The sequence below is a fragment of the Phyllostomus discolor genome, chromosome 8 (genome assembly GCF_004126475.2).
Source record: "Phyllostomus discolor isolate MPI-MPIP mPhyDis1 chromosome 8, mPhyDis1.pri.v3, whole genome shotgun sequence".
Taxonomy (NCBI): domain Eukaryota; kingdom Metazoa; phylum Chordata; class Mammalia; order Chiroptera; family Phyllostomidae; genus Phyllostomus; species Phyllostomus discolor.
Window position 1 is genome coordinate 920627 of NC_040910.2, and position 24700 is coordinate 945326.

Sequence of the window (24700 nt, forward strand, 5' to 3'; positions counted from 1 at the left end):
GGGCGGTCGGACCCGCGTCCATCCCTCGGTGTCAGAGAAGAGATGGACCTGGCGCCCTGTCCGCCCCGGTGTGGCCGCCGCTGACGGCACCATGAAGGCCCCGCGTGGGGCCAACGCAGCTCGGTGGCCATCATTCCCAGAAAGGACGACCCGGCACAGACATTTGAGTGGGCGTCGCCTGCTCGTGTGTCGGCAGGGGCTGGGCGGGCAGCAGCCGGGGCGGCCGGCGGCCTGGACGGAGGGCGGCCAGGCCCTGCTGGTTCCTGCTGGCCCCCCCTCCGCAGGCGGCGCCCCGGCCCCTGGGAATGAAGCAGCGGCCTCTGCGGGGCCGCCCTCTGAGGACCCCGCCCCGAGGCCCCGTTTATTTCCATGGGGCGGCGGCTACGAGTAAAATGATGCAAAAACGTAACCGCAGAATAACGTGCGCTAACGCAATGCCACAGCCCGTTAAAGCAGAAAAACTAGTTGGAGGTTTTTTAAAATCACGATCACACGTCACATTCCGCTGCTCGCCGACGACCGGCACGGGGGCGGGGGGGGGGGGCGCATCAGGCTCCTCCGCGGGGTCGTGCACGCAGGACAGGCGGTTTCCGGCCGGGCCCGCTGCTCCGCCCCTGGCGCGGGGGTCACGTTTGGTCCAAACTGGAGCTGGGCCGCGCCCGGTGCAGGGGACCCGGGGGCGGCGGCTTTCTGAGCCGAAGGCGGAGGAGACCGGCGCCGTTTGCCCTCCGGACGCACAGCCGCCCCCGCCCCCGCCGGCGCCCCAGGTGAGCGCGGGGAGCGCCGCGGGGAGAGCGGCTCCGCGGGGGCAGACGCGCTGTCAGTCCAGGGGCCGCGCGGGGCGTGGGCGGCTTTGCCTCAGCCCTGCAGATTTCCTCCTTTTCGGGGCTAATTGGGCAAAAAATTGCTAGGGTTATTTCTAAATTGGTGATTGGAGAAGAGGCGGGAAATAGTTTAACCTTTTTCACAGGAAAATTAAGCGGCAACCTGTTTAATTACCAGACGATCAGTCTGAAATACAGTTGGATTTACCAGGGTGAATACTTTTCAGCCTTGCCGCGACAGGAGAATTTCCACAAGGACTTGATCCTTTAACTTTAAATTGCTGATGTTTAATCTGATCGAGTTGAACGGTTACAGCTTTTAATGTGTCATTGACTCTACGGACGTTTCCGAGTGCCTGCACGTGTCTGGTGGGGGGCGGGCCGAGGACAGGAGTTTGTCTGTCCCTCCCTCCGCTCCCTCGTCTGCATGACAGGTGTGCAGCGAGAGCGCTCACCGAGTCGCTTCGTTAACAGTGTAGACCTTCCTCTTCCCTGGGCCCGACCCTCACTCACCCCGGAGCCCCTCCGGGAGCCCCTCCAGGTGGTGCCCCGCGACCCACAGCTGTTGCATCCGCCTCCGCTGGACTCGCCTCCCGTCTGCACGGACACCTGACGGCTGTCAGTGGCAGTCACAGCGCGTGACTGTGGTGGGAGGTCGGAGGCCACAGCTCCGCGGGGTCCACGGGCCACGTGCTCTCTGGCACTGCGCCAGCACAGAGCCCCGTCCTCCGGCCCCGCCCTGCGTGGGTCTGACGGGCGCAGTTCTCCGGGCCGACGGAACTTGCCCGCCAGCCCCCCACCCACCTCGGAGCTCCGCGGGTGTGCGAGGCGGCCGCAGCCGTGCCCCTGCTGTGTCGGCGCCTCACCAAATCACTCCCGTGTGGGGCCTCGCAGTCAGGGTGGCTGCGGGGAACCCTGAAACGCCCCGAGTTCACCCCTCACGAGCCCCTGGAGAAGTCTGTTCTGGACAAATGAGTCGCTCCCGTGTGGGCAGAGTTGTGAACAAGCTGTGCTCTCCTTAACACTTTGAGAATGGTCTCGCCGAAAACAGACAATTAAACAAGAGAGAGAACTGGGTGGGGGGGGGGCACGTGCAGCTCGACTCCCGATGCAGAGCCGATCGCTAACATCTGTGTGGGGGTCCGACGGCGCTGACCCCTGCGGGGGCGCTGCTGCGGCGCCTGCCCGTCCCTCCCTCTCGCCGGCACACTCGGCGGGGACCAGTGTCCTGCACGCCAAAGGGATGCTATTTGGTGACTTTTAAATTTAATGAATCAGATCCTGCAGGGTGTAGGGGATTTTTTCCACGTTTACTTGAGTATAAGTTACGAAGTCCCAGCTTCCCAAAACGCACGGCCACCCACAAGCGGTGCAGACGCGTTGAGGATCTGCCGAGAGAGGAACGCACAACATAAAGGGGAAACAGCGTGTAAACTCGACACACTAGCTAGAACAACAAGCACAAGACCCGCTGATGAAGGAGGAGGACCAGACGCCGGCGCACCGGAACATGAGGAGGCGAAGTGTGTGTGTTTAAAGCCCGTGGACGTGAAGGTCCCTCGATGACCCACGGAACGCCAAGCCGCGACCTCCAGTCCCGCGACCTCCAGTCCAGGACATGGCAGCCGAAGATGCTGGTCAGGTTCCCATCAGACAGCCCGGCCGCTTGCAAGGGGAAGCTCCCGGGGGTCAGCGACAAGGGGGGAATCGCTACATTCTGCTGGTTGTGAAAACGGGCTCAGGGACGCCTGGCTTCGACGGGCGTGGGGTCTGGGTTACAGGGTCGGCGCGTCAGCGTCTGTTTTACGGTGAGTATCACGGACGGTCACTGTCAGTTACTGCGTGTTTATTGGGTCGTACTTCGTGTTCTGTTTCGTTTTCTGAATACCACCAGATTAGCCCTAAGACTCCAGGGGTCGTGCTGGGTGGGTCATTAAACCCCCTCCCACTTTATCCACCCCCCCCCCACGTGCAAACTTTGTCTCTCTCTCAGTTTGCTATTTATGCATCCTATCTGTAAAACCTCTGCAGGACTATTCCGAGTTTTCCCTCCAGTTCACAAAATTAGGGCGCCATTTTTGAGCACTTCACGCTCCCAGCCGGCACTGAGGTAAGAGCCCCCCTGCATGGGCTCGGAGCAGCAGCCGGGAGTGAGAGAGGCGGCCTCCTGCTGGTTCCCGTGGAGACGCTGGTGGCGGAGGTGGATGCAGGCAGACAGTGCTGGGGGCATTTCAGAAGCCCGACCCGCCGTTAGCTTCCGCCGGATGTTCGAGGTGCTGGGGAGCATCCAACAGACTCGGGTTCTGGGTGCGAATGTCGGCTGGCAGACTCGCTGCCAGGGAGCAATCAGTTTAAACACTCGGGATGGAGCGCTTCCCGAGGGCAGCTCGCTGGGGGGCCCTTGCCAGAGACAGCGGTCGGGGGACGCCTGGCAGGTGGTCGGTCATGAGCCCGGCCTCAGGGGAGGTGGGTGCAGGCTCGGATTTGGGGCACCTTGGCCCACGTGTGGCTGCCGACACCACTGCCCTCACGTAGCTGGAGGGGAAGGAAAATTAACGACGGGCTGAGCTGGGGCCCAGGGCAGCGACCCTTCAGGAGGAGAAATTAGATGGAGCGAAGGGAGACGGGTCCACGGAGGAGAGGTAGGATGAGACCATCGCACGCCTGGACCGGCGAGAAAATGGGCAGCAGGGGACCGTCCCTGGAGGCAGGACCCGGCCAGCTGCCCCGGGACTGGAGAGGCTCAGGGTGCAGGGCTGGGGGCCGCAGAGCCCTGAGCAGGCCAGCCTCTGGTGGAAGGAGGTGGGAGCCTGACGCCCTGGTGCTTGTTAGGTGAGACCTTCGCGGGAACACGCCCGGTGGAACTCTGGGTCGCCAGTGGGGAATTCTGCACCGGGCGGCTCCCCAAATGAGGTGGGGAGCAGGAGAACTAGCTCAGGACCAGAGGCAAGGCTCTGCCCCGGGTCCCGAACCTGCGCTCAGGACGGGGCTGCGTCCCAGAACCCCGGTGGAACGGCCCAGCAGAGATGACGCCGGAGTGGGCAGGCGCTTCGTCCCCGCACTCGGCCAGAGAGCAGCAGCGCCGGCGGGCGAGGGGCCTCTTCGCCTCCCCCCCTTCCGCCAGCCCACGGGTGGCTCGCAGGCGGCCCTCCCCCGGACACGGGCGGGAGGGAAGCTTCCATCGGACGCCGCAGGACGGACAGGAATGCCGGTCCCAGGTTTAACAGAATGTATCGTCTCTTTCTCGGACTGTCCTTCCCAGGAATTAGAGGTAAGACTACGTCAGCCTGCATGATTAAATGATAGTGATGTTCCGTGTTGGACAGGGAGGTTCAATGCGATTATCTTGGACATGTTACGTACTTTCACGGTCACGTGTGTCCTCCGGTCTCCTGACCGCGGCTCACCTCACCGCACGCCCGAGAGGCAGACACGGCGCTGCCGGAGAAGCTCGACCTTCGGCCGGAAACAATCAAATTCACTCGTTGGATCGTGAATCTCCACACCCTTTTCAGTCTCCCGAAACACAGGTTTCCTCAGCTGTCACGACCCCTGACGCTGTGGTTCTGAGACTTGTGTGAGCAAACAGGCTTCCCCTGAACCTGTCTTTCTCGGATCGCCAGCAAAGGGTGACACGTCACGTTCAAGTGTCTGCTCACCATTTACGTTACCTTTCGTTTTCGTCTCGGCGTTATCTTTTGACTTTGTGGAGATTTCAAGGGGCCTGATCTTGCTGAAAAAGTTTATTTTTAATGTAAAGTGTTATCCACTTTCAGTAGTTACATGCATCTCCAATTTTTAATACATTTATTTCTTCGTATTGATGAATGTTTTATTCTACAGTCTGTTTAAAGACATCCCACGCTGCAATGTAACCGTAGGTTATTCCGATGCTCTGTGTGAGGGCGCAGCTCTCCCCCGCACAGGCCACTGCGCTTACTCAGAGGCACCGGCCCGGCCGGGGGACGAGGGGCGCACCTTCCTGGCCTGTGCAGCCCCCGTGGGCGGTGGCTGCAGGGTGCAGAGCAGGGGGCCCAACATGAATGGGGTTCACACTCGGATTGACAGATCACCCCAACAAGCTCAACCACATCCGAATCGCTCAGATTCTGTGAATGGAAATATGCAGGATTAAAAATTCGATTACTTTCTTCGAAAGACCCAAGCCTTGAAGTGACTGGGAGAAAATACACAGGTGCCACCTTGCTGACGGACGGCCCCCCCACACACGTTCTTCCGATCCGCTAGGGGGCGTCGATGGCTGACCCGCTGTGGCCCCGGGGTCCCCTGGGTCCCCCTCCACCTGGGACGCCAGGCTGCTCCCCTGGCATGCTGGTGCTAACTCAGGGCTCTTCCCGCGAGACCCAGGATGCCTCCGGGGGCATCCCTGCATCAAGGGGCTTCTCCTCAGTCCCTCTAACCGCTCAGAACTGCTGCAACCTGAAGTGGGTCCTCCCTCCCCGTCCCCTCGCCCGCCGGGTCCCAGGTCAGCCCCTCCCTCTGCAGGCTCCTGACACAGCCCCTTGCGTACCTATGAGATGTCTCGGCTCCTGGCCCCAGGCCCGATGTTTCCCCACAGACACCCGGGAAACACGGTCACGAGGAGCGGTGAGGGCACGTGCTCATCCAGACACACTCATGAACACAGGCACATGCGTGTGCTAGCCCAGCTTCTCTCTCTGGCAGAAAAGTGAAGTCGGAACTCCTGTCCCGACTGACATGAAGGCAGCATGAGAGCGCGAGCTTAGCTGGGAAGAGTTCCCATGTGCTGGAGGACAGAGAGGGGACACTTGTCGGAGTTGGGGTAACAGAGGAGGAAACGGGAGGTCTTCCTTCCTGCGGGATGAAGTTTGAGACTGAGGTTACAGGGAACAGGCTCGGCACAGCGGCGCTGCCCCCGACCGAGGCCATCACCGCAGACTCGGAGGCGGCTGTCGCCAGGCCCGGCACCGCCGGGGGCTCCCCTCAGTCTGCAGGTGAGACCCGGGGACCCAGCAGCGCCACGGGAGAGGTCCGTGCCTGACGTTCTCAGCCAGCACCAGCACCCGGCTTTCCTGACTAGCGGGGCCGCTGCTCCCCCTCCCCCCACGAAGTGGCCTTTTCCACCATCTCACTTTCGTGTTGGATCTTCTCACCCACTCCCACGGATTTCACGTTTCCTCCTGTGAGAACACAAATGCACATGTTTCTTAAATGTGCGTCCCAAGGACAGACCCCAAGGACAGCGTGGTGGGCCTCTTCCGGGGGGTGACTGGCCGCCGTGGCTCGGAGAGCACCCCACGAGGGTGGCAGCCGGCCTTCCAGCCCCGCGGGAGCAGCCCCCGACTCTCTCGGACGCCCCGCCTGCTGACCGGGCACTTCCTGCTTGCGGGTGCGGCTGCAGGCACCCCCTCGGCCCGCTGCTCAGAGCTCGGGTCTGCGGGAGACCCACGGAGCGGGATGGATGCTCCAGGGGTGGACACATTCACGCTGCCTCGGCCGGCCGGTGGGGGCCAGGCTCCTGGTTCCCACGCAGAGCTGACGTCACGCTGCGAGAGGCTTGGCTCTCACCTTCAGTGACACGTCGAACAGAGCTATCGGCCATGCTTTCCCGATCGGGCCTGGGTCCCGCGTCCCTGACCTCCGCGGGTCCTCCCAGCAGCAGACACCCATGGGTGGTGGGGGGCACGGAGGTCTCCCAGCCTGGGTGCGCATATTTCTCCCCAAAGGACTGTTACTAGTCACAGTTCCGGGATGTGGGAGGTGGGATTGAAGTCTTACGGCTTTAGAAAGAAGGAGGTCACGCACGCCTTGGTGACACGAGGCCTCCGAGTGGGGAAATGTGTCCGTGTCTGTGCATGGACGTGGTCATGCGCCCGCTCACAGGGCCCTTCCTGCCGTCACTGTCCCCTCGCTCGGCTGAGGAAGCGACTCGGCTGTCTTTCGCAGCCGCCCCCCGACCTGGGCTGCATGCGCCCCCACTTCTGACGAGTGTCGGAGCAACGTCAATGGTGTGAAACCGTGTCCTTGCCCCGCGCGCTTCTCCTTGCACTGGATTGGAAAGGCGAAGCGCCCCCGACAGCACCCTTTGGTGAGGGCCCCGGGGGGTGTGAGCGGCTCTCGGATGGGCCCGCTTCCTGGCGAGGGAGCCGACCTCCCGGGTCCTGCGCTCCCCGCTCCGGACACAACCGTGTGCGCCGTTCAGCTCCCCACGTGGCTCTGGGGTTTCAGAGCACAGGTTAACGTCGCCTCTCCCCCTCCGTTCTTCTCTCTCTCTCTCTCTCTCTCTCATAGTGCAGGACGTTGATGTCAGGACACGGTCCTCCACAGCGGAGCGCAGAGCCCTGACTTGGTCGCCCTGCCCTGTGCTGAGGGCGACGCGGTCCGAGGGGAGCGTTTTCAGAGCCTGCTCGGACTTCAGGACTTCTGTGGGTTCCTTTCCTCAGTGGCGGCGTCGCGAAGAGAAACTGGGCTCCCCAGGAGCTCCTCCCGGGAAGGGCACCAGCGGGGACGCCGTGGCATCAAGTCACACGCACCCAGCAGGCAGCGGAGACCCACTGTGCCTTTGTTTTTAAAGACGGTTTCGTGGAGTCAGAGCGGACGAGTGGCTGACGCGGTGGAAGAGCCCTTGAGCGGCACACAGGCGCCCGTGCTCGGGGTCCGGCTTCTCCGAGGCAAAGAGCCGCGACCCTTGTCTTCCGCCTGCACGCAGGACCGCGCGGAGGTTCCGGGGGCCTCCCCGAGCGCGGGGAGCAGTCTCTGTCCGAGACCCGGCAGCGGCGTCCTCCCGGCAGCCGGACGAGGGGCGAGCCCACGGACACCCCCCTTCATTCTTCATCCTGAGGGGCCCCTGGAGAGGCTTTAACTGCAATCGATAAACTAGTGCCGACAGTCTGAGAAACTCCAAAGCAAACTTGAATTTAAAATAGTTAAGCATTCAGAAAGTAAAAGTCCATTGAAAATACTGGTGCGGGCTAGGAACAGAATCTCTGGAACGCAGCGCACAGTGCAACACGCGTGTCCCGGGTGTGGGCGTGACTGGGCGGCTGTCTCGGGCCCGTGGCAACGGCTGTTCGGGGGGGGGTGGCGCGCATCTGTGGGTCCACGCAGTGACAGGCGACACCTGTTTCTGGCAGCGGATTTCACACCCGCATTTCCCCACACAGCAAACTGCTCCCTTTTCTGTCGGTGCGGGCCAAGAGTGAGAGTTCCTTAAAGTAACTAAACCAGGTAGGCAAACTAAAACACCTAAGGCAGGCAAATTTTATCAAATTACTACTTTAAAGTGATTTCTCATTGAATACACTGAAATAAGGTTTTGGAATGTTGCTCTATTTGGAAGTTGTGAAATAATCCGAAAGTTTTAACTATTCCTCTCACTTGTGAAATGCAGCTGTCAGGAACAGAATGGTGAGCAGGAAAATGTCTATGAAATTTTTATGTATTTCACCTCATATCTGAAACGTTTATCATGTGTCGTGGCTTATTCTGTAATATTCAATTTGATGGACAATGATAAACAAGGTTAAAATAAGCACCAGAAAACCATGTATTTATGGAGATCGATTCCCATGTAAAATTAATAGAGAAGTGAACATTGGCATTAGCGCCATAACCTGGGTGAGCACACACATCCATCAATCGGTTCCTTCAAGAAGAGAAGTTAGGTCCCCCCCACCCACCCCTGGACAGAGGGGTGGGGACAAACACGGCTCAGACGTGCGAGCCGACCGAAGGCTCCGGAGAAGACGACCCTGTTTCCGTCTCTCTTCGTTTTACACAAACGTGGCTGGTTCACGGCAGCCTCCCCTCAGAGAGGAAGACAGGTGTAGCAGGCATGCCGCGTGCCTCTCATAAAGCATTCTGAATACCAAGGATCCTCACAAAACGTCTTTTGCAAGAGTTATTGGCAAGCAAGTAGAAGCACTTGTATTACATTTCACTTGTAATGCACTCGAGGTTTCGAACCAAAGGAAAAAATGCTTGACACACTGAGCCTGGTGTTTTCAGCTGTATGCCCAGACAACCCACGAGAGCGTGGCTTTGCAACTCTGAAAGTTCTATGTTTATGCTAATTCAGTGTTTTTTCATGTCTTTTCCATAAATTCTATTGATTCCACTGTTTTAGATGAGAATTTCTTTATAATTATTACCATAATATTTTAACTATCTTAATACATATTTTAAGTTCAATGTGTGATTACTAACAGTGTGTTTGACAGCAATTATGGACATACAATGGGGGTCCTTGAAAAACTAACATATTGGGTTGGCAAAAAGCTCATTTTTTTTCCATATGATGGTTCTAGTATTGCTTAGTTGTCTTCAACCTCATTTGAAACAGTTTTGTTAAGATTGTATTGTGCCCTGGCTGGCGTAGCTCAGTGGATTGAGCTCGGGCTGCGAACCAAAGTGTTACAGGTTCGATTCCCAGTCAGGGCACATGCCTGGGTTGCAGGCCACAGCCCCCAGCAACCGCACATTGATGTTTCTCTCTCTCTTTCTCTCTTTCTCCTCCTTCCCTCTCTAAAAATAAATATTTAAAAAAAGATTGTATTGTGACAGCTGTCATATCAGTGTGCATTAAAAAAGCATCAAAATTGGTGAATTTTTGTGTAGCCATGTTAATATCGAAGACGGAAGGAAACACGCAATATTGTCGGCATATTGTGCTGGATTATCTCAGGAAAGGTAAAAATGCGACTGAAACGCATGGAAGCACCAGTGCCGTGTGTGGAGAAGGTGCTGTGACCGACCGTGGGTCGGAGGTGGTTTGTGAAGCTTCCCGCTGGACAGTGCTGCCGGTCGGGCGGACCCGCTGCCGTGGACAGCGGCCCAGGGAGGCAGTGACTGAGAACAGTCAGCGTGCCAGCACGTGGGAGACAGCTGACACCCCCAAAACACCTCTGTCAATACAAGTGTTAGTGAGAAGGAAAAACGTGTCTTTTATTTTACGGCAAAACTGAACCGACCTAAAGGCCAGCTCGACAGAACCCCCGATGGCCCCAGCGCCACGTCCGAGTGCATGCCCACAGGGGCTGGGGCCAGGGTCCCCGAGAGACGCCCCCTTCCCTGCAGCGCTGTTCTCAGCCCACGAGGCCCGACAACACCCGGACGTCCGTCACCACTGGGAGGGGGAGGAAAACGTGGCGTGTGCACTCGGTGACGTGCTCCCCGGCCTCAGAGGAGGAGGAGGCCCTGTCCTTTGCAGCCGCGTGGGGGCCTGCAGGCGCCGGGCTCAGGGGGTGGAACAAGCCCGACACGGAGACACGCACACTGAGTGCCCTCCCTCATGCGTGCAATCCAGTGTGAGAGAGCCACACTCGGAGACCCCGCAGAGCGGCGGATGCCAGGCGTTGCTGGGGGCAGGGGTCGGGGGGGCAGGCGGTGGCCAGAGTGTTGCACAGGGTTTCAGTCCCGCAGGGTAACCTGTCCTGAAGGCCGACCGTCCAGCACGGCTCTCACAGCCCCCTGGGCGGGCGTGTGGGGTCAACACCTGCCGAGAGGGCCGGCCTCAGGCCACACGTGCCTCCCCCCCCCCGGCGCCGCCTAACCGAGAGCTTTAGCTGCGGAGTGGGAGCTTCGGAGACGACGGTCACTTCTGTGCTCCGCTGTTGACAGAGGCGGGGGACTTCTCCACTCAGAGGGGTGTGCTGTGGCCCGATGCACCATAGACTCCCGAGAGGCGTCTGCAGCCACTCCGAGTGGATCGTACAGCTGCAGTGAACCTGCCCTGCGGCCGGGTGGCACACGGTGAGGGGAACGCACCCGTCTGGCAGGGGGCGGGGGTCTCTCTGACCGGCAGCGCTGTCTCCCGCAGGCCGAGCCTCAGCACGAGGTGGGCGGGCGCCTCTGGGTGTCAGCCCAGGGATCTGGGCCAGGGACTCGGGGGGTACACAAGGGCCTGGGAGCTCGGTCTGCACCCCCGCACTGTGCAGAGCCTAAGAAGCTATCGACGGGAAGACACGCCCCGACGCCCGAGGTGTTAAAATGGCGCCGGGTACGAATCTCGGCTTGGAATCAGTGAGAAGTGGAGATCGAATGGTTGACAGAAATCCAAGGAGCCCTTTCAGCTCTCTGCTCCCCGCAGATCAGCTGGTTGTTAGGGAGTGTCAGGTGTGCGTCTCGTTGTTACTCGTGGGTCCGACCGTTTAATCTTCGCGGTGGTGGCGGCCCGTCAGGCAGGCACTGTCCTCAGACCCGTCCCCCGAATGGGGACACGAGAGGCTGACGGCGATCAGGTGACTCGCCCGAGTTTGCGGTTCGCGCCTGGTGCACCGGGTCCAGGCCTCCCTTCAGACCTGAGGTCTTCAAGTGCTTTGTTCGTCGGAGACAATGGTCTGTTTTCCTTCGGTGAAACACACGTTCATGCCGGAAAACAAGCCGCTTCTGTTCAACAGATCAGATTTGCCGGAAGCAGGATCACGAGCCCAGGACAGAACCAACCCCTCGCCCGTGTTCTCCGTGGAGAGAACGGCGGCTCTGCCTCGCGAAGGAAAAGACTGATCGTCCCCCCGAAAGAGGATTTGATTTTAGCTTCCGCTGCTGCTGCTGCTGCTGCTGCTTTGGAAAAAAAATCAGCCGCTGGTGGAGCCTGTGTTTTTTCAGCAGGATAATTGGTCTTGTGCCGCTTCGTGTCGTTACCATGTATCGAGGCAAAGGCTTATTTGTGGCCTGCGGGGGCCCCCCCCCCCCCCGACCCCCGCAGGCTCTGAGCTGGGAGCCGCTGCTGCCCTTCATCGACGAGAAAAGGCGCAGCTGCTACTCTGTCTCCTCCCGGGGGGCCTGGATGAGAGAGCCCCCCCCCCCCGTAGAAACTGCGATGGGGGGGGGGGGGCTGCACTGAAAGCACCGCCCACGGCACCGAGTTACACTCTGTTACCAGACACACCCCGGAGCCCGCAGGACACGGGCCGGGAACAGCAGGATTCAGCCGGCAAAGCTGCTAACGAGGGACGGTGGTGATATGAAACCAAAGGAAACCTCGGCGAGAAAGCGTCGCAGACGCTCTGCATGGCACTTCGCAACGACAATAATGACCGTTTAATTAGTCTGGACGGTACGGTAGCCCCGAGTGTCTCCGTGATGGTCACAATTGTCTCAGAACACAGTGCGTTTCTACAGGGAGTACCGGAGGAGCCGGCATCGCTTTGGTTTTGATTTTCTTTTTGGTGATTCTTGAGCGGTGACCCCTTCCTTGGACTCTACTGGGGGTTACCAGCACGACACACACTCAGCAGCCCTGAGTGAAGAGGTTCTTCATAACCTGAGACAATTCACTGGTTGATTAATCAATCAATCAATCAATCACTGTTTGTATCATTAGACAATGACAGAATATTCACAACCACTGGAAAAGCGCCCCCTGCCCCCCGACCAAGGCTGTCCCGGGGGGGTTGAGGTGGAGCCCTGAGATGGTGGAGGGCAGCAGAGGCCGCTGCCCCACCTGCCTGGACCTGGCCCTGGCCGGCCTGGGTGGGTGGTTTTAGCGATGCAGGCTCTGCCCTCTGCTCTCTCCCAGAGTGACCAGGGCTCCATCCGCACCGGCGGACCGCAGCTGCCCTCTCCCCCTGCCACCCCGTCAGGGGAGCTGCTGTGGGCTCCTCCCGGCTGCCCCCAGACCGGTGCCCCACTGAGCTCCCCCGGCCTTCCCGCTCGGCCTGTGGGGGTGGAAATGAACTCAGGGCATGTCCGTGCTTGAGGTAAAATGCAGCCCGTGTACAAAAAGCTGTGAAATTATTCCGAGCAGAGGACCCTCGGCCGGTACCGGGTCTGGCTCAAACACACGCGTTAAACCACGCAGACGCTGGGCGGACACCCCGACGACAGGGTTCGGTGGGAGGTGCCTCCGCGGCCCTTGTTTCCAGCGAAAAGTAGGCGCGTTCTCAGGAACCCCCTCGGGAAAACGGACACGTGGAAACAAAGTGAAGTTCTCCCCACAGAATTTCTGGGCACGACTGAACAATGGGCATTTAGCTTCCCTGTTCTCTCGACACTCCCAGCCCCCGATTTTGGGACTGTTCCTGGCGCCGAGTTGCGGGCACCTGGCTCGCCCTGCCCGCCCCGTTAGCAGGGGGTCGCGCTGCGGCTCTGGGTGGGCCGGGCGCGCGGACCGGGAGGAAGGGAGGGTCTGAGCAGCCGAATCCCGGACGGGTGCCTGGGCCTCTCCGCTGCCCCCTGAGTGCAGGCTGCGCCCCCAAGGGTTCCCTCACCCCTTCCCCGGAGGATGGAGGACGGAGGAGGAGGCCGGCCTGCGCTGGCCCAGGCTCCCGGGCTCCCGGGTTCCTGCCTGGTGACGGGGGCGGGGAGGGCAGGCTGGCGCATGTCTCCTTCCCGCAATGCCGGACAGCGGTCTTCCCCGCGACGTCAGCCTGTCGTGACCTCGGAGGGAACAGAGTATCCAAAACGGGGCGCTCCACCCACTCTCCTCCTTCTTCGACTCACTTCCCTCTGGCGCTGGCCGCGACCCCTCGGTCCGGCGGCCGCCTCTGCCCAGGTCTGCAAACGTGGACGGACGGGCGGTTTCCCCGCCGCCGACGTGAGACCTCACGCCGACCCCCTCTGCTCAGCCCCCTCCCTGCCCCACGCGGCGCTGTGAGCGCGGTAACGGCACGTCCAGGCTGGAAGGAGCGGCGCCCGCCCGCCCCGCCCCCCCACGGGCTCCCAGCTGCCCCTCCCCCCCTGCCGCCCCCAGCCCAGCGGGTCAGCGCACCAGGCTGGCTTCTGTCCCCCGCGTCCCCGTCTTGTCCCACCCCGGCTCCCACAGGACTATGGCCGTGGTGGCCTCGGATAGGGGGACGGGTCTGCACGCACCCTGGGGCCCGCAGGGGGGATGGACAAGGGTCACCAGTAAGCTTCGGCGCCGAGACTCCCGCCCCAACCCAAGCCCGGTTCCGAGGAGGAGGGGGCTGAGCCCCTCCGCACGGGCGGTCTGGGCCGCTCTTTCCCGGCCACTGGTCCGCTCAGTGTCCGTCCTGACGTTGCGAAGCCTCGTTTCGCTCACTCCGCGCGCAGACGGCGCCTCCGCGTCCTCGCGAACACTAAGCGACGCGGTGCCGATAACGAGGAGCGCAGGGCTCAGTGCGCACGAGCGTGCCGACCGAGCGCTGCTTTTAAACAAAGACACGTCGTGCCTGTGGTGCCCACACCGTCGTAGTCGGTCCCCGAACAGCCCTTCTCGGAAGCGCCCCCCGTTCAGACCGCGAGGGTCCCTCCAACCCCAGTTCCGGCCACGTCCCCTTCTGGCTTACACCGCCGGGGGGCGCGGGGCGTCTGCCTGATGGCAGCGGCTGTTCTGACGGACAGGACCCACGTCTCCGCCCTCCGTCCGTCCCCGCCCCTCGTCTCCCCGCCGTCCAACCAGCGCAGGGAGTCCACACTCCCCGCCGCGCGGCATTCCCAGCCGCACCTCCGAGGGGCGCACCCCCCACCGAGCACATACCTCCCCCCACCGTGTATGTGCGGGGGGGCCCCTCCGTGAACCAGCCCAGAGACTGCGGGCCACCTCCCCGCTCCCTACAAGAAGAAACGCTGTCACCAGTTCTGTGTCCCCGCTGTCCGCAGGGCCTGCGTCACAGGGAGGGGGCGGGGCACTGCACGCTGCCCGGGACCGTGGTGGCCCCTGCGCTCCTGGGAACCGTGGGTGCCCGCCGCCCCAGGTGCAGAGCCCTCGGGTGCGGGGTGAGCCGCTCGGGCGTCGGGCTGGATCACAGAGGGTCAGTGCATGAAACGCGAGTGTCCCCGGTCCAGGCCCGGCTTGGGGGGGTGTCACCAAGCTCCCTCCTCCTCTGCCCTGGTGGGGAGACGGCACAGCCCCAGACAATCAGCCCGAGGAGGAAGGACACGTGATCTCAGATTCTTTCCCACAAAGTCGCTTTTATCCAAGAAACAAAGTCAAAATAGAAACTGAATGCCAAGAGGAGACTGGAATTCTAACACTGACCTCTGAGTGCCCCAGGGTCACAGCCCCCGCGCCGGTCAGGCTGCTGGCCGGCCCTGGTCAGCGGTCCTGAGGGGAACCAGCGACACCACCACAGGGGCCAAAAGGAGGGTTTTCTTCAGAGAGTGTGCGGGTGGAGCATGGAACTGTATCCGTGCACACACGCACACCGTGCCCCGACCCTTCCCCGCCTGGGGCTCGGCCCCACGCCTGGTTCTGCTTCAGTTCTCTGTCCTCCCTGGGGGTCAGGCTCTGGGGGTCAGGCTGCCTGGGAGCCCCCGCTGACCTTTGGGGGTCATGTGGACAGATGGTGCTGAGCGGCTGCTTGTGTTTCCACCGAGGGCACCTGGACTGGCCGAGTCCCGGCTGCCCAGTACCCCCTGAGTCCCAGGGGACAGCCCAGGCCCCAGCCGAGAGGCGGAGCCTGCCAGGCCTCGTGCAGGTTTTGGGGTGGGAGTCCCTCACAGAACCTGGGGGGGGCACATGGCCGCTTTGCGAGCTGTGCCTTTGAAATGAAAGCAAAACTAGAATTTGAAAGGATCACAGTGAGTAGTAAACACAAAAGAGTGGGGGGGGGGGTCACTTAGCCCCTCCCACCTGTGCCCAAAGTGACAGCGCAGGGCCCCAAACAGAGCTCCACTCACGGCCCGTTAGAACGGGGGGCCACCGGTCCCCGTGTGCTGTGGAGATCTCTAAGCAGCGAGCGGTCTTCCCTGGCTGTGACCGTGTGTCATTACCGTGGCGACACAGGCCTCGGGACGGGGAACCACGCCGCGCTTCCAAGTGAGTGTCACGGTTCCATCTCCGGGGGGTAACCGGCCACCAGCAGGCAAACACCCCAACCCTTCTCAACCCCTCTACAACCTCAGACTGTGTCCTGCTGTTTTTATGTATGTGTCTTTGCTGCAACGGCGTGTCCACGGAGTGAATTCGGCTACACCCAGGACAGGACAGGGCAGGCGCCTGGGAGGGCATTGTGTCGGGGTGGGAAGAGGGGGACTCGGCCCCAGGGCCACCCACCGAGCCAGCGAGTGGCTGTGGCGTCGCGCTGTCCCAGCAACCGCGGCCGGCGCGCTCCTCACCCAGTGGGTCTGACCCCGCAGGGAAGGGCCCCCAGCCCCACCCCGGCCCACTGGCCAGAGCATCATGGTGCTTCGTCCCCAGGCTGCCAGGAGCTGCCCGGGTCTCGCCCCAGTGCTGCCTGTGAATCTCTCTCCGCCTGTCCTCGTCTCCAGACCTACAACAGTGCCAGGACAGCTCCCACCCCCCCACGCTGGGCCGCCCTGAGGTTCCAGGAAGGTCCCGGCTATTTCTGCACTGAACTTACCGCCAGTGTCAGAGCCCACGGGGCAGGGCATCAGTCTGGGGGCAGAGTTCTGGGGCGCATGGGCCCCACTGGCACACACATCATCACCACGCCCCGGCTGGGGGGCCGCGCCCTGGGTCTAGTGGGGGGGTCCGGCTGGGACCAGGCAGGCAGGGCGAGCTCTGCTGCCTGTGGGATGATGCACTCTAGCCCTCAAAGCCTCCGGGTGTGTGTGTGTGAGCAGCTGGTGCGCCTGAGTGGGAGGCTTTCTTCCACGACCGTTTCCCTCACACCTACTGCTCCTTGACACGGGGAGCCGTGTGCAACCTGCAGTACCAACACTAAACCTGAGCGGCACCACCCAGCCAGCGAAACAGAAACGACGATGCTCCTGCCCAACGCTCTTACCTTCACGTCCTTGACGTTCATGCGGGTCCCCTCCTTGCCCACGAAGATGTCGTCGATGTCCACCAGCACGTACCTGTCCAGGGACAGGGCCAGCCTCCCCCCCGTCAGGAAGGACACGGCGTCGATGAAGATGAGCTTGTGCAGCCAGAAGCTCAGGGTGTTCCCGAAGAGCACGCGCTGGACGCCGTCCTGCAGCCCCAGGTCCTGGACGACGGTGGCCAGGAGCGGCTGGCCGGGCTGCGAGGGCGCGCCCCGCCCCGCCTGCGGCGCGGCCAGGAGCACGGGCAGGTAGGTGGAGTGGTTGGACTGGAAGGCGGTCCAGTCCTCCCCGGGCAGGGGGCCCTGGTGCACGCGGGGCGCCTTGGCGATGCGCAGCAGCGGCGCCCGCGGGCTGACGAAGCAGTCCCGCAGGGCCAGGGGGCTGGCCAGGCTCAGGGGGAAGCCGCGCAGCGGGGCGGGCGGCGCGCTGTGCGCCGCGGCCTTGTGGAAGCCGATGATGCCCACGCCGTACTCCGCGCAGTACTTGTCCAGGAGCTCGCGGCTCCACGCGTCCATGCCGGCGTACTTGAGGATGTTTTCGTACACCACCAGGGCGAACTTGCCTCTGCCGCCCTCGGTGAGAGGCGGGATGTCGCCCCTGCCGGGCGCGATGACCACGTGGTGCTGGAAGCGGCTGGACTCCAGGATGGCCACGACGTCCTGGCCCAGCTGCGAGTACTGGCTCTCCACGAACAGCAGCACCGTGGCGTCCGTGCGCGCCGCGTCGGCCGGCCGGGCGGTCCGCAGCCCCGCGGGCCGGGGCGCAGGCCGGTCGGGCGGGGCCCTGGCGCCCCCGCACCCCGCCCCGCCGGCGGCGGCCGTTTCCACCAGCGCCCCCGCCTGCCGGTAGCCGGCGTAGAGGAAGTAGGCGGAGACGAGGATGCTGGCCAGGCAGAAGGCGGCCAGGAGCACGGTCAGCGCTCGGAAGCTTCGGCGGAGCCGCCCGAGGAGGTGCATCTTCCGCGGCCGCGCTCCGGGGGCTCCCCCCCGTCTGCGCCGCTAACGAGCCGCGGCGGACCCGGCCGAGACGGTGCGAACGCGGCTTCCCGGCGGCTCATGTGACCATGGCAGACCGTGCGCGGCGTCGGGGGCTCGCGGCGGCTGGAGCTGGGGGGCGGAGGGCCGGGGAGGGTCCGCGTGCGTCCTTCCTCGGGACCTGGGGGGGAGGAGAGACAGCCACCTCTGAGACGAGCGACCAGAACCCTCCGCGCGCAGACCGGCTGGTGGGTGAGAAACCTACGGATCTACGAGAGCTGCCGCGCGGTCCATCTGCTAAAATCGTCAGCAGCCTGATGTGGATGTGCGTGATCTGCGTTTTACTGCTTAAGAGGGTGGCAGGTGTTTCCGTGTTCTCGAGAATACAGAGACCTATTTGATTCTTCTAAGACGCACACACGTACACGTGTATGTGTATTTGCGTGTATGTTTGTACACACAATCTCTTTACACAGACCGTTTCTCACACCGGTCATCTCAGAGAAGAGGCAAGAACGCGAGCTTCCGTGCGGAATGTGCATCGCTGCTGCACGGATGGCGCGCCCTGGCCCGTGGCCCTTCCGCACCCCCGGGGCCCGGCCGCCGGGTGTGTGTGGGGGGGCTGGAGGGCCAAGCGGAGGGGCGGCTGTGTCTGCCCGGGACAGCAGCGACAGGCTGCCCCCCTTCCTGGCCCCTGTTCTGAGGTCAGACGGAGTGACGTGGCCCCCCCTCCCGAGGGACCCCCAGACCGGAGTCTGGGGGGCTTCTCCTACCCGCCCCCCAGGCCGAGGAGCGAGGGGAGGGGAGGCGGGGGAGAAGGAGCAGAGCAGCGTGGCCGTCCTCGGGTCCCCTGACGACTGCGGGCCGGGGCCCGGGTGAGGACAGAGCCCTGACCAGCTTTTCCCAGAGCACGCTCCATGCTCCCCGCTCCCCCTTACCCCCGCCGCGTCTGCGACCCGGATTCAACCCGGGTTTTCCACCGTTGGGCTGCACCCCGAGGTCAGAGGTCCTCTGTCCCTGTCATTCACCTCGTTCAGCAGAAAACAGCGTGGGGACCGCCCGAACCCCCTTCCCCCAACCGCTGCGCCTCCAATGGACAAGGCTTCCACCGTTATCCGTTTTGTTTTGGTTTTGGCGCGGGTGACTCTGATTTCCAGCGAACTCCTCTCTGCACCTCTCTGTTTCCCTTCGTGCCTCTCAAGGCTGTGTCCAGCTACTGCTGGAACCTCCCGTCCCCAGGTTGCCGAGTCAGCGCCCCCAGGAAAGCAACCGGAACCTTCCCGCTGCTGGTGGGTGGCCCTTCCGCGGTGCGTTCGGTGCTGCAGGGAGACGAATCGGCCTGTTGTGTGAGGCGCCTGTTTCCTCACTCGGTGGACACGTCGTCCCTGCCTTTTGTTTTTGAATTTGAGGAGTCTGAGTGATTAACGACTGTTCATGTTTAAGAGATTATCAGATTGAATAACTAAACATTATATTACGTCACTGTTTCCATCTTATGTTTTTATGTATCAGATACACTTTCCCTAGATAGTAATTTAGATACAATTCAACCATAAGTTGAAATAACACTTGTTTATGTCCTAGATTTTTGAAAAAATATTTTTGTAACAACTCAAAAGTCCATGACTTGAAAATTTTAAATACCTACAAAGCAGAGTCCAGGTATATAAACGGACCTGGCTTTTCCCTGTGAGAGGCAGTGTGAGCCGGTTTGAAAGTCTCCCCGGTGATTTCACATTCACTTCCAAAGAAGATTAACTCCCACGGTAAGGACTGCTTAATGCTCTTTTATCAAAGGTAATTCTTTAAGGTAATCACCTGCTCTCCAGGAGCCTTCCCTGGGCTTCATAACTCACTTCCCTTTAAACAGACTGAACTGTGTTCCACTTAAAAGACATGAAATACAGCGATAAAGAGGCTTTGGCACAAAATACATAAATCAATTATGCTCTACCTTCTAGTTTTGTAAATGTTTGAAAATGTTCGGAAAGTTAATTTTAAAAATGTAAATTAAATTATACATATATATATATATATGAGTAACAAATATAACAAATATTGAAAGAGGTTTGAAATTTCCCAGGGAGCTTACCCAGTCTTCAACGGTGTCCCCCGCTGGGCTCCTCCGAGCTCACGCGCCTGATTTAAAAAGCCACCAAAGCAAACCGGGGACCCCCTCCCCCTCCCCTGCCCCCTTCTCCCCATGGCCCTGCAGGGGCAGAAATCTATGCAATCCAGAAATGTTCTGTGGGGTTTGTTTAGTATTTTAAAAACAAAGTCAATTGGGAGTTTAAAAAGAAACTGAGCGTGCGACAAGCTGATACTCTGTTCCATCTTTATCTATTCCGACAGGGAAGCTGTGACTTTGATTTTTTGAATACATAAGAGATGTCAGTTTTGCATATCAGAACAGCTCATGATAATACACAACAGCGAAAAAGAAAGAAAAAAGCATATGGGATTAGGATCTGTCGACCAAGAGAATAAATAAAATTTAAATGCGACATTTAACATTAGCATGTTTAGAGTTAGAAGAGCGACAGATACAGACTGTCACTGTTGTGGCGAGGGTGTTGGAACGTGTGGGCGCGCTTTAGCCTAAGGAGTCACCCCATCACCCCCCCCCAACCTCTCCTTCCCTAGCCAGACCGGCCCGCGGAGGCCAGCCGGGCTGGGGGGGAAAACAGGGGTGCACCAGGGGCGCTTCCTCCCGTCTTGGGCCTGAGCGAAGGGACGGTTTGGCACAGCCCAGGTGCCCGAGAGCGGTGGCCTGTCATTTGTCTGGGTCTCTCGCTGGGACACGGGGCCCTGGGAGCCCCTGGGGTTTCCGGGCTGAGAGCAGCTGCTTCTGTCCTGACGAGGCCAGGCCCGTGGGGCTCCGGGCTGGGGACTCTGAGCCCCGCCCCCGTCCTCAGGAAGGGCACAGAGGCTGGGCGTCAGCGTAAGGGTGGCCCCAGCCTCCGTGATGGAGCTGCAGTGAAAACCCCCGGTGGGGGGTTCGGGAGCACACAGGTTGGGGAACACACCCACATACCCGGAGGGCCCGCTTCCCGGGGTCCTGTGAGCGGCTCCAGGGGACAGTGGAGCCCACGGAGAGGGCTGGGGCCTCTCTCTAGCAGCCAAGCCGGACCGAGGCTGGGCTGCTCCTGAGACCGGCACCTGAACAGGGGCAGCCCCCTGGGCCCGAGCCCTGGCCTCTGGGGTGGGAGGGCCGGGTTGGGGGCCGCCTGCTGGGGCCCGAGCGCTTGGGTGCTGGAAGAGGACCCAGGGGCCTGCAGTGGGAAGAGTTCCGTGGGGCGGCGGCGTGGTGAAGGTTTGGGGTCACAAGAGGACGGGGTTTCTACACCCTGACCTCTGCGGTGCCCCTTGCAAAGGAACAGAGCAGCAACTTCAGGCTCTCGGGAAGGTGGGACGAGAAAAGGGAGGGCATTTTAGCCACGACCCCTGTGAAAAGAGTCACTCAAAGTGACTGGCCGTCACGTGGGGTTCGAGGTGGAGACGGCCACGGGCTCCGGCCCAGGGCACAGCCGGCGCCCAGAGAGGGGGGCTCGAGGACACGCTCACGTTTTTGTTTTGCCTCCGGGCAAAGCATCGCTGGTGGGGGGGGACACCTGGGGCCTGCTGGCAGCTGACCGGCGGACAGGAGCCCAGTGCCTGTGGGCGCCGAGACGGGGGCTCTTCCAACGGCAGCCGCGCGCACGCGGGGGCAACAGCCCAGCGCCCCTGGAAAGGTTCCCGGGTCGGGAGGCCCCCGCTGCGCGACCTGCCCGTCACCGCCCTGGAAAGCCTCTCGCTGGGAGTCTGGGCGGGGCCGGTCCGAGGTCACCCTGACCGCCTGCCTCCTGACCACCCCGGCCCGGGCGCGGCATCCCTGGTTCCCAGGTCATTTCTCCCCCAGTCGGGGCTCCCTGGCGGCTGGCCCCTCGGGGGCGCGGCCCTGGAGAACCCCCGCGGGGGTCCTTCTCTCCACCCTCAGACCCGGGGAGGCAAGGGCGGTTGTGCACACCCACGGACCTGGTCTCGCCTTCATCCCCGCACGTGCCCGTGGGGTCTCCGACCAGGGAGGGCCCCTCCTGCGACCTCCGGCGGAAGCGGCGGAAAGGCAAGGGCGGCCTGCGCAGCTCCTGGAGGAGACGGCGGCGCGTTTGGAAGGAGAGGTGCCCGGAGGGCAGCGGGGCTGGGACCCCGCGAACGGCCAGGCGGTGGCACCTGTGAGGCCGCCTGCGGAGCCGCCGTCCGGCCACCAGGAGGCGCAGCGGAGCCGGGAGAAGAGCGAGGGGTCGGCGGCGGCCGCTCCCCGGGCTCCAGGCTGCGCTCCCTGCGCGCACCCGCCGGCCCAGTCCTCACTGCCCGCTGCCGAGGCCCAGGCGGCCGGCACTCGGCCCGCGGGCCCAGTCCCGCCCTCCGCCTCGTTCTGCCCGGCACCTTGCTTCCCCCCGCGGCAGCGCCGGGCTCCTCGCCCCTGGTTAAGGGCAGTTGCGTTCATGCCGTCCTACAACCACGCTCGGCCCTTGGAGGCCGCCGGGAGGCTGGTGCGGCCCCCGGTGAAGAGGAGTCGGACGCCCCGGCTCCAAGAGGAGGAGACTGGGATTTGGAGGGTTTGGGGGGAGACAGGTGTGGTCGCACTGGTGAGAAAAACCAAGGGCTGAGCGACGCGGAACCAGAACAGCGATTATTGTAAACAATTTAACTCGTGCATCGGCAAGTGTCACTGCAATCTTAGAAATGTGGGTGCCCGGAGCCAGAGGTGTCCGCCGACAGTGCGGGAAAACACCCAGAGATGAGCCGGCCCTGCCCGCCGGAACCTGCGCGGGAGGCCGGCGAGGTCTCAGCGTCTGCAGCATCTCAGCCAGCGCCGCCGCCTTCTCGCGGCCCTGCCGCGTGGGCGCGGGTGTCCCGTCAAGAGCTCCGTTGGCACGCGCTTCGCGAGAGTCGCTTTTAGGGATATTACGGCAAATTAGCTCGCATTAATAAAACAGTGGTTTTTAATTAGAATTGTGCCGTGTAAACATCTAACCATCTATTCCCGAATGTTAATGGAACTCCCCGCTCTCTTGGGGAAGGAACATTCCAAAAATTAAAACCATCTTTCAGGAGAGATGCATGGTCTTTCGGGTGGTGGGTCCCCGACACCGACGGGAAAGTGGGGCGGGCGAACGCTCCGTCCCGCCCTGGACCACGCCCCTCCCTCCCCCAGGCCGGGGGGCAACAGCGCCTCCCAGCGCCCACTCCACGGGTCGGTGCGCCGGCCGGGACCAGAGCCACTCTCCCCGCAGGCCCGCGACTCAGCGATGATGGTGACTCGTGCTGTGTCCCAGCACCCAGCTGGGCTCTCCTGTCTCCATTCGCCTGTGATTTCTCTTTATTTACCGTTTTCCTTTCGTTTGCGCAAAAGGCCCGTCTGCGCGGCAGGGTCTGTGCTTCTGCCTTCACTGTCTTTTCTCTCCGTGTAAACAGTTTATCCGGACAGGGGCTGCCCGAGGCGAAGGGGGGGCAGTTCCGCGGTGCCCTTCCTGCTCTGGACAGACTGTGGGCTCTCCTTGCCCCGGGGCGGGGGGAAGGGCAGGACGCCCCTCCCCCCATGCCTGACACCGCAGGCTGTGCTGAGCCCGCACACACCTCTTCCCGCACTCGCCCGCGCTGCGCCCACAGACCTGGGCATCTGAGACACGTGGGTGGCTTCCGCACTGGCGCGTTCCCCCCAGAATCCACTTTGTCTCAGACTGTGATTTCATGAACACAGGGATAAACTGCTGTTCTTTCTCGCTTGGTCATTACCTTTCTCCTCGTGTGGTCTCGCAGGAGGTTCTTTCCTGGGGAGCTCTTCTCCAAGCCTTGGCCGTGCCTTCCAGAGAGGGGAGGGGCTTTTTCGGGGGGCTCAGAGTCTGACTGCCCGGGACCCACAGACCACCTCGGCCCACGGAGGGACCCATGCCTCTGCACTGTGCTCTTTACTTGGTAACAACTCAAGTCATGCTTACAGCCGCTTTTCATAATACAAAGTAATGAAAAGGCTGGGAGATCAGTATTATAGTAACCAATTTAGCTTTCCTAAAGTTTTAAAACAGCCATCTAAAACTACCACAAAATTAGCATAACTGGAGTTACAAAGAGTAAAGTATTAAAACCCTAAGTTGTCCTGACTGGTGTGGCTCAGTTGGTTGGGCATCGTCCTGCAAGCTGAAGCTCTTTTTTAAAAAAAGTTTATTTTCAATTCCGTTAGCATTTTGTATTACATGGGCCACGAAGTAGATTAATCGTGTCTGTCATTTTCCTCCCTGCAACTCACAATAGCAACCCGTGTTTACTATTTCCTATTAGTGCCTCGTATTTATTTGGAGAGAGAAAAGGAGAGATTTGCTTTTTGAAGTGAATTATTTCTGTTTTCCTAAACCACGTTTGGGTTGCCTCGCCTTTTCAACACTAGAGGGCGATGTGTGCTCGCTTCTATTGCAGAAATGGACCCGCAGCACCTGCTCTCGGAGGACAGCGTCCCAGGCAAAAGACAGAATCACGGTGAACAGGTGAGCGCCGCGCTCACAGGTAACCGGCTGCTCCCAGGCCCGACCTCCCGCTGTGACGCGGGGAGACGGCAGGGGGCAAGCCCAGGTCAGGGGCAGGTGGTCCGCGCCCTTCCTCCTGTTTGTAAACAGCGACCCGCGTTAACTCGAATGATTCCCTGTTTCTGAATTCTCGCCCCTGAGTTTTTAATTTGAATCTTTTTTTGGGGGGGGTGTTGTACCCAAGAAAGGGACAGATGAAATATCGCCTTTGCTTAATACTTCGCTAATTTGGGTGCATTTTTAATATCTAGATCTTTATCAGTAAGAGAACAGAAGTATATCTATAACTCAAAGAGGATATGCCTATTTTATTTATAAAGTAAACACAATAATATGCTTTTTTGTTAGAGTTACCATTCGGTTTTGCCTGTTTCTATTATGCAAACATGTTTGTGCAATATTTTCATTTGCCCACCCCCCCAAAAAAAACATGATTTCTAAGGATGACTGGACCCACTTAAGTGATTAACTGTTTAACGTCTTAAGAACAAAGGACACGAAGAGCAGCACGTACACGGAAAGAGGAATGTCCACTCCACTTCAAGTCGCCCCCCAGACGCGCCTGGGAGTTCTGATCTGGTGTGGAAACACTTCGGTGTAGAATGTCAGTCCGATTCACTTGAAAAGGCAGATTCTAGACGCCAAGTCCGCTGTGCAGCTACCGCTG

At 60.8% G+C, this 24700-nt stretch overlaps 1 protein-coding gene across 1 annotated transcript in view; it reads right to left on the reverse strand.

The window, feature by feature from the left end:
* The window catches only part of LOC114502535 (bifunctional heparan sulfate N-deacetylase/N-sulfotransferase 4), a 77786-nt gene extending 60162 nt beyond the window's left edge, over positions 1–17624 (reverse strand). The window contains exon 1 of the mRNA XM_028519523.2: positions 16457–17624. Coding sequence (XP_028375324.1) covers positions 16457–17452 — 996 coding nt within the window. The 5' untranslated portion in view covers positions 17453–17624. The remainder of the gene's footprint in view (positions 1–16456) is intronic.
* Between the last annotated feature and the right edge of the window lie 7076 nt (positions 17625–24700).